Source organism: Quercus suber, unplaced genomic scaffold (genome assembly GCF_002906115.3).
Source record: "Quercus suber isolate HL8 unplaced genomic scaffold, Cork oak 2.0 scaffold_63, whole genome shotgun sequence".
Classification (NCBI taxonomy): domain Eukaryota; kingdom Viridiplantae; phylum Streptophyta; class Magnoliopsida; order Fagales; family Fagaceae; genus Quercus; species Quercus suber.
Window position 1 is genome coordinate 527,170 of NW_027069528.1, and position 9,782 is coordinate 536,951.

At 34.6% G+C, this 9,782-nt stretch overlaps 1 protein-coding gene across 1 annotated transcript; it reads left to right on the top strand.

Moving 5' to 3' along the window:
- The first annotated feature begins 2,777 nt into the window (after nucleotides 1-2,777).
- On the top strand, nucleotides 2,778-7,105 carry LOC112030998 (uncharacterized). Its single transcript, XM_024063666.2, has 4 exons — nucleotides 2,778-3,585; nucleotides 5,287-5,756; nucleotides 6,333-6,588; nucleotides 6,709-7,105. The coding sequence occupies exons 1-4, from the start codon at nucleotides 3,114-3,116 to the stop codon at nucleotides 6,849-6,851; spliced, it is 1,341 nt and encodes a 446-aa protein (XP_023919434.1). The 5' UTR covers nucleotides 2,778-3,113; the 3' UTR covers nucleotides 6,852-7,105.
- The last annotated feature ends 2,677 nt before the right edge of the window (nucleotides 7,106-9,782 follow it).

Here is a 9,782-nt window from a genome sequence, read left to right on the forward strand (position 1 = left end):
CACTTTGGCTTCAACTTGCATCCTTACTGAGTTCTATAAACCTGGTCATTGATAACAGTTGCATGTATTTCTTGTCATCAATTTAACTGCATCCAGTAACTAGCTACAGCAGCAAAATGAGGTAGGTTGGTATTGCATCTCAGTGAAACTCATTTTGTGTCGAGATTTCTTGCAAGCCTAGTTGGACTATCACAGTTCATGTAAATAGAAAATTAAGTAATTCTAGCTATACATGTAATTCACTCTCATGTAAGCTAGAGCTATGCATTCGGGAGGGAGGTGGAATAATAACAAAGATACGAGCTTGTTCACTGATGAATTTGAGTTGACGTTTTTTTTTTTTCTCTTCAGCGTGATTCAGTCAAAGAACTTTATATTGAATTAAAATTTGTCGAAAACTCTATGATATTGTGGGTAACACTTTGGTAAAGTTTATTAGATGCTACATGTTAATATGCACAACAATACACACTCAAAAATCATAATAATTTTTAAGAGAGAGTGAGACAAGTTATACTGTATACAATACACTCTCTTAAGCAATGTGAGACGATTAACATTTTATTTTAGAAACAAACACACGCATAAAGCAGAAACACCCCCCTCCCCTCCAAAATAAAACATGTTTCAAATATAAGATAAATACTAAAATTTGAGATATTAAACCGTGTTGATTAGTATTGCTTAATCATTTTAGTATATGCCTCTATTCATTCCCTTTACCTTTTTTTTCCCCTTTATGATACGCTTTTCTTTGTTTTTTTCCTCTTTAAATTAATAGAAAAATTCAAAAAGACCTAGACCCTTGAACTTTGGGTCAAAATCAACTTGTTCTTAAAATTTGAAATAATAGGGGTATCTTTCCTCTTTTAGATAAAGTGGTAGAATTTTGTTGCAAAAAACAAAAAAACTTACAAGAAAAATATAACAGTACGTTGGGAGAGACCAAACTCTCAGAGAAAATCCACTGAAACCAAATCCAAAAGCTAATGAGAAATATCATTACAATCTGGCAAACAATTCCTATACTCTCTAAGAAGAGTATTACAATTTGACCCACCTAAAAAACACCATGACCACTAAGGAAAAGTCAAATCTAGGAGAGAGAACCAACCCCACCTTGAAAATATAGGAGCTCGATACCAATAAGTTTGTGACAAAGGAAATCAAAACCGAATCGGTTTGAGTCAGATTTTCCTGGAGACTTCATTTAAGGGCTCCAGAGGGTAGCGCAAGAGTCTAAGGTGGTACCGAGTCATTTGGATCACATAAGAGCAACTTCAACAAGTTGACAACCTTATATCTTAAGAACAATTAGTTACAGATCCTCAAAAAAAAAAAAAAAAAAAAAAAAAAAAAGAACAATTAGTTACAGTAATCCGTCTATTAGAAGCTGTTAATTAGTTGGGCAGCCACTCTTATTTACCATACTTTGGATGATCTTGTTAGTGAGTTACCTAATTGTATTAGCAATAGCTAGTGTTAGATTGACACTTGACTCACTTAACCACTCTTAAACCAATCAAGTGAATTATGTGCATTGCACATAAAATGAACATATGTCATGTTCCTATTGGGAGTTGAAACCTAAGACTTCAAACATGTTTGGGGCAAAATTTTTCCAATAAGCTTGCCATGAATCATGCCACATTATATTCTCTTTAGATAGCTCCATAATTATATTCTCTAATTAAAAAAAAAGCTCCATACTCAAACAAAATCATAATAAATGTCTACCCTTTTTTTTTGTTGAGAAACATAACAAATGTCTACTAAGTACTAACTACCATAATTATCAAAATTTATATTTAAACAATAGATTAAAGAGAGAAAAATTATATTTTATTCAAAATTTTCGTGGTTATTAACTAATTTTTTTGTTTAAATTACAATTTTTTGTAGTTTAAAATTGTGCATAAAATATAAGCCTATAAACCATATAGTAAATAATATTCAATTAACACAAAATTTGATATGTATATTAAGAGTATAAAGAACATGTAACTCAATGATTAGATTTTTAAAATATGTAGTAATATTTATTTTATTAAGTAAAATTGTAATTTTAAACTACAAACACTTTTGTAGCTAAATTTTATTTTTTGTATAATAAGAAGTATGTAATAGACCTTGGTAATTCTTACATGCTCAAAGAGCCATGTTCCCTTCTTTTACATGAGAGGGCACCTAATGATCTATTTGGATAGAGGGGAGAAGAAGGGGAGTAGAATAGAGTTTGCTAAAAATAACTAATTTTGTACTAAATCTATTATATTATACTCTATTCTACTTTCCCTCCCTCCTCTCAATCCAAATGTGCTTTAATGCTATGTTTGGAAGTTTTGAGAAAGAGGAGAGTAGAGGGGAGTGGGGTAAAGGAGAGTAGTGGAGAGGAGAGTAAAGGGAAATAGTTATCCTCTACTTTATTTGGATGTTTTTAAAATTAAGTAAGGGGGAGAGGAATAATTAGTCTTTTCATTTGTAATTTTGTTAATATGGTAAGGGTAAATTTGATAATTTATTTGGTCAACCATTTTTATGCTCTACTCTCCCTTCAAATTTTTCAAATTTGGGAGAAGTAAAAATAAAGAGTTGGAAGTAGTTCAAACACTTCTAAAACCCTCAAAATCTATCTCTCTCATTTCTTAAAAAACATCCGAACAAAGTATTTAAATTACTCTCCCTCCTTCTCCCAACATTCAAACATGGCATAAGTTTTTCTAACTTACCTCACTCTTATATAATTGGGCTTTAGCCCATGTACGAACCAAAGCGCTCCTGCAAGGTACAGCCTGCAAGGCGCCGTACACGTGAACACCCAGCAAAATTCAAAATGATCAAATCAAATACCGGATCCTATTATTTTCTCCCTTTGGAAAATTGGTGAAAGCGGGAAAAAACAAAACAAAACAAAAAAAAAACCATAGGTATCTGTCACCGTGACGAGTACAGTACTCCCTCTCCCCCTACCAAATCAAACCCACCCTCTCCTTATTCAATACTCTCTACTATCTTCAACGCCCGCTTCTCTTTCTCTTAATTCACTGTCAAAAACACAAAAAACAAAAGCAGAAACTTCGTTTGATCTCTCTCTCTTTTTTTTCTCTCACCGGATGTGGCAGGTTCTCTTAGCTGCAGCAGTAGCTGGATCCACAAGCCTCGTCGCCAAACACCTCTTTAACCCCAATGCCGATCCCACCACCACCGCCGCCACCACTCCTATTCCCGCCGATCAACCCCGCAACCTGAACGCTCAAGCTTGTGCCGATTCCACGTTTGACTCTCAGCCACTCCCTAGTGATTGTGATTTCGAGAAGCAAGAACGGGATGGTATCTTTAGGTTTTCGAGTTCGGGGTCTCGATCTAGATCGAGCAACTCGCGGAAGAAACCTGGTTCTCGGAAACTGGTTGGGGCTGCTAAGAAGGCTGGAGACAGATCTGGCCGTGTGGGGAAAGAGAAAGGAGAGGCAGTGAAGGAGATTCAGAGGAAGAGCTCTGCTAGGAAATTCGCTGTTTCCTTAAAGAGAAGGAAGACTAACAAGAATGTCGCTAACAAGTCTGGACCGTCTTCTTCTAATTCTAAAGGTTAGTCACCAAATTGTTGTTTTTCAATTAAGGTTCACTTTTTACTGTTTCTTTAGTTTAGTATCATTGTTGCTTGTAAATTGTAATTGGGCTCACTGTTTGTGACATTCTTTTCTCCAAATTGGAATTTGAGCGTTAAAAAAAAAAAAAAAAAAGCCAGTGAGGAATTTTATTAAGCTGAACAAAGTACACTGAACCAGCGGACTACCAAAATAATAATAATCAAAATAAAAAATTACAATATAATCCATAGAAAACTGAATTCCATGTGTAGAATTGAAATAGGAGTTTCCTCGTAGCAACATAGAGCTCTATGGTGTTAAATATGCTAAAATAGACGTGGAAGCGGAAGTAGAAGAAAGTTACGTGGTTCAACCTGACGACTTACATTTATGGAGAAAACCCTTATGGTCCATTTGGATTGAGGGGGGAGAGAGGGGGAATAAACTAGAGTAGATAAGAATTGGCTCAATTCTTATCTACTCTACTCCCCTTTCCTTCCCCCCTCAATCCAAACATGCCCATCTTTATTATAAAAGTGAAGAATAAATCCTATGTTACAATAAACTCAAAATGGGTATATATAAGAGTTCGGTATACATTAACAAATCCGTTTTTGAAAAATTTTTATCGGGAATTGAAAAAATTGTCAAAACTTTTTCAATTCTTGTTAAAACTTTTTTCAAAAATTGTATACTATTGTGTACTTTTAGGACATGCGTTAGTAAAATCCTATATATGATAGGCTAAATCCTAGACTAACCATACACTAACTAAGTAACTATGGTTAATAAGCTTGTAAGACAAGTAGAAGATTTGGCATGCATGCAAGGTAGGATTAGGCTAATATATATCTCTGACATACAGAAAACGAATTTTTGAAGCTTCCTTTTCCAGTGATCTGGGTGTAGTGTTTGATACTAAGGACGCATAGATAAGGTTACGTGCAAAGAAATTATCCAAAAGCAATCATTTACTTAGAAATGGGGCATGGGATTTGGAAGCAGTCTTGTTATACTTTATATAAAAGAAAAAATGATGCCTTGAGTTAAAGAAGTTCCGTACTTCCTATAACACAAACGTAAAAAATGATTGCTCAATATTAAAATTTGCAGGGTGATTATATGTAGGGTCATGTGTCTTTGTAAAGACTTCAATAAAGTCTTTATTTACTTATAAAAGAAAAAATGTGTCTCTGTAAAGACATTTTACTAAGAGGCTGTCTCCATGATTTTATGTTTAGTCTTCAAATCCACATCCTCTGTGATTTCTAGAGAATTCGAGTGACCTAGATGTCTAATCATTTGTGCCATAAATTTAAACCATGTATATTATTACCCTTATCTTTGCATGAAGAATCTTTCATTCGATTGATTGCTTCAAAAGAGATTTGTACTAATTGTCCATCAACTTTGTTTATGGTCCTGTAATGAAGCTCCAGGGGTCCAACTCCAAAGTGATAGCTAGCCAAAAAATGGGTCCCCTCCAAAAAAGAAGAAGAGAAAATCAATTGTTATTAACATTTTTGTTTGTTTTGTAGACAAGTCCTTATCCATGCTTTTTAGTGGACAATTGGACATGCACCAGTTTTCATTTTGTTAAGTCTATTGTTAAATTGCAGTATTTGTTTTTTGTTTTTAAATTTGTGCTTTCTTTTACTTAATATTAACTTTGAAATTCACCTAATGCTCTACTTTACAGAAAGCTCTTTATTTGGCTGGGGACTTGGTGTTGGGATCATGTACATGATGTCAGCAGGGAAAACTGAGATCAGTAAGCTGAATATGGCTGTGGACGAGACTGCAAAAGTTGTCCAGGAATTAAAAACTGAGCTTTACAAAAGAAAATCATCTCATCGTCTGCACGTTTCGGGTCCTGCTAGTAAAGCTGATGCAAAATCAAGGAAAAATAATAGCAAGCATACTCAACTTGCGTTAAATAAGTTTAACACACAGAATGTAGACCCTAATAATTTCAAAATTTCTGGTGACCCTGTTATTGATGATGGTGAATATGCAAGTAGTGTTCTTACTGAAGAGCCAGAACCAAGGCTACTTGAAATGGATGAACTGGAAGCTGAGTTTGAGTCTGAACTGCAAAAACTTCCTTGGTGCATCACGGAAGCTTCTCAACAAGAAGAAATGAGACCAATTCTGGGTGAGGACCGTGAGGTGAGATTTTTTTAAAAGTATTTTTAATTTTATGCCCTTCTATTAGATTTATTTAACATATAAAGATGTGTCATTCATACTTATACGTTCATCTCTCCATTTTCATTTACGTAGAGTTCCATGCTGATTCTATTAAATAGAGTTCTGTGTCAGTTCCAGATACGGAATTTTTGTGTCTGTGATGCACTTTATACTTAAATGCACATATGTAAGAGTGCTGGACTAAAAACTTAATAATGTCAAGTATTATGACAATTGCTATCAATTATGGTGCACCAAAACTAATATGCATTCCACTCCTAATATCAAGTTTAGTTATTCAGCCCTCTCAACTTACACTTAGCAAAAATCCAAAAGAATAGAGTTTTAGTACATGGAGCAGGAAACGATACATAGGATTGTTCAATCTTTATGCATGTTAGAATACTTCCATACAGGACTTGGCAGAGGATGAATGCCATATGCCTGTGGGCATGGTAATTCATGAAATGAGTCAATTTTTGCTCCTTTATGCTAAATCATTCATCTTTTTAAATTAGATGATTCTATCAGATTGACTTTGAAAATGTTTCCCAGACTGAAGTTTCAGATATGGGGTTTCATGAAGTGGAGGGCCAGAATTTGCATTCTAATCAGTTTGATGGAGTGGTGCCAGCTGAACTTGATCAGAAACTTTGCCATTTGCTCATTGAACAGCAGGAAAACCAAATTGTAGAGCTGGAATCTGAATTACATTCAGCCCAATCCAAACTTAATTCAAAGGAAGCTGAACTCCAAGCATTGAAGGACTGCGTTAGACGCCTAACTAATTTCTCTCTTTCACATGTTTCCGGTAGGATTTAACTCATTTCATTTAAGCTAAATGTGTAAAGAAACTTGTGATTTTTAATTGCTGCAATTATAGTAGTAACTCACTAACTCAAATGACTGAACTTGGTGGCTTGTTTCCTAGATGATGAAACTGAGGCACATGAGGAACAAAAGCATACCAGTGAATGGGATTACAAGAACCAGACTGAATCTGAATCAAATAAATCAGTGGTTGGGATGAAAAGACCTATGGACTCAGCATTGTGTGGTCATTATGCAAGATGATTAATGTATTATATATAGGTAAGAAAGTAATGTTAGCACCTCCTATATTTGCACAATGCCTATTTACCAAACATCATCAGCTTGTTCCTTTCTTTGGGCCAAAATAAAAAAACAAAAAAACAGCTTGACTGGCGCCCCACCCCACCCCTCCCAAAATATAGAATAGTATTAAAAAACTTGTAGTAGTTTGCTTGTCTTGCAATCTGCACATGTAATTTAATAATTTTATATTATGATCTTAATTTTTAAGTCTAGTGTCTACCGCTATACTCTCTTCACTATGTGATTCCCTATTGACCTCTCTGGTGGTGTTCTTGCTCTTAGTCAAGCTCTTTTTTGAGTGCCAGCAAGGAAACCTGATAGCCTAGTTGACTTTTTTGTTTTGTGGTTTGGATAGAATATGAGTAGGCACTCCATTCACATCACTGGTATTTTCCTAAAATGCACTGACCTATAATTAGGTGGTGTGAATTCACTTGGGGTAGTAGTGGAAAGTAGCAATAACTAGTGCTATGATTTGCTCAGTCAGGGAGACACACATGAAGAAAGTTGCAGCCATTGTGGGGTTGGGACTAGGGAGAATTGCTGTTTCCCATTCTGTGAAGATTCCCATCCTATGAAAATGGAGGTTTCCTTGTTATTATTATTATTTTTTTCAATAAATAATTACACATAGATTTTTTTCTTGTTTGTTTTTTTGGTGGGTACTGATATGGGAAAGTAAACGGATATCCGCGAAATGATATCAATTTTTTTTTAAAAATAATTTATAAGCAAATATTCTAACGAGTATTCGTTAATTAGTCTTGATTGATATTAAAAGTATAAGCATTTTATTGTTTATGATTAAAGGAGCCATGGTCAGTTATTGACGTTGGTGTCTGTTATTTTGAAGTTTATATAAGCTGGTGTATTTCTTAGATTACTTTATGTATAAATTTTTAAATTCTTGTTTGTCTATTAGATTTTTTTGAATAGATACAAATTTTTAGATTTTTCATTTGAAAAATATTAGGAAGTTTTAACCAGTTGAACTACAAGATTTGATAGTTAAAAAGTTTCATATTTTTTAAGTTAAATAAGTTAATGAATTTAAGTTTTTTTTTTTTTTTTTGGCTGAGATTAATGAATTTAATTTATACTCTTTTTTTTTTAGTAAAATTTTTAAGTTATACTTGTATCAAAGGAAAACGTAAAAGAGCTTGAAAGTATCATAATAAGCTAACAATCCCAAGGTTTTGATACCAAGAAATTAAAAAAAAAATGACACGGACGAATATTTTATGAAAGACCAGCTGATTAGTTGGTAATTTTTTATTTTTTTAATAAAGAACTGATACTACACAAGCGTCTTGATAGTACAAGCGTCTTGATCTGATAATTAGGCCACAACAATTACTTCGCATCTCGCCAACTATAAGTGGAACAGTTTTTTAGTTGCTCCGACTGTTTTTGCAAGATTATTGTCTAATCAGTTTAAGTATTTTTTTTAATGAAAATTGGTGGAAAAGTTGGTGTTTTGGAAAGTAAAGGGAAAAATAATATTAAAATATAATAGTGTTTAGAATAGAGAATATATGTAGATGTTTGGGAAAATGTTTAGCTAAAATAGAAAGAAGTTGATTCTTTTTTTTTGTAAAGAAAAAGGTTTTATTTTAAAATAGAGAATAAATTTTACACAAGCTAATATGAAGACTCTAATGGCTTTCTTTATGAAGTCTCATGTTTGTGGTTCCAATTTTTCTCATATAATTTCACTATCTACTTAAATAAAAAATAAAAAATAAAAATTTACGTTGTGGGGTCCGTGGGCCTGATAGCCTCAGTCCTTCATATAGCAGGCCCAAGGCCCATGCCGAGGAGCGCAAGCTATTTCTGAGGAGAAAGGGGGGAAGCCTATTCTCTTGAATCCACGCCGAGGACACCTTGTCCTCGGCCTGACAAGAGTGATTTCGGGGAGTGGCTAACCCCAAAGTAAGCTGTCGCTATCGCATTGAATGCACTCAACCAACCCCCCTGGCCGCATTAATGGGGAGGTAACCCCTTGGCAGGATAACGTTGGTTAGAGTGAGCCACTTGAGTGCGGATAAGGCTTCTGATGGGACGGACAACCAGAAGAAAAGCAAATAGACGATCAACAGATGGAAACAGGAGATAGGAAGATGAAAACTATAAAAGAAGAGCTAGTAAAGCCAGGAAGAGGGAGGGGGAAAGAAGGGCCTCCTCGGCCACAGGCCGAGAAGCATTCCCTCCTTTGTAAGAAAACACTTAGCCATTTTTAAAGAGAAGTTTGGGCATGGTGATCAATGGCCAGCACCTAAGCCTGTCAGCCCACTCTCTATAAATGTATTGTTTGGGCTTGTTGGGCTGAAAACCCAGCACTCAATTCAAATTGAGTCCCTACAATTGGCGCCGTCTGTGGGGAGGATTAGGGTGCTGGCCGGTGCACCAGGTAAACTTTCCAAGTTATAAGTATTTGTTTTACAGTAGGTTGAGTAAGATAAGGTTCTAAGTTCTAAGTGTTTGTTTACGGTAGACTGAAAAAGATAACGTTCCAAGTTATAAGTATTTGTTTTACAGTAGATTGAGTAAGATAAGAGTTCTAAATTTTAAGTATTTATTGTAAAAAAAAAAAAGAAAAAAAAAAGAAAAAAAAAAAGAAAAACAAAAGATCTTGATATTATTAATTCAAGGCGAAAAGCACATTTTCGTCCCTACATTTTCACGCGATTTCCATTTTGGTCCCTAAATTTTTTTTTTACCGCTTTTAGTCCCTATCCTGAAAAACGCGTCTCGTTTTTGTCCCTGCCGTTACATTAGAAACGGAAATTGCACAGGTGGCAAACGGAAGATGACGTGGCCATTAAAATAATAATAAAAAATATTATTTGACATTAAAAAATGCCACGTCAGCACCTAAATTAAAAAAAA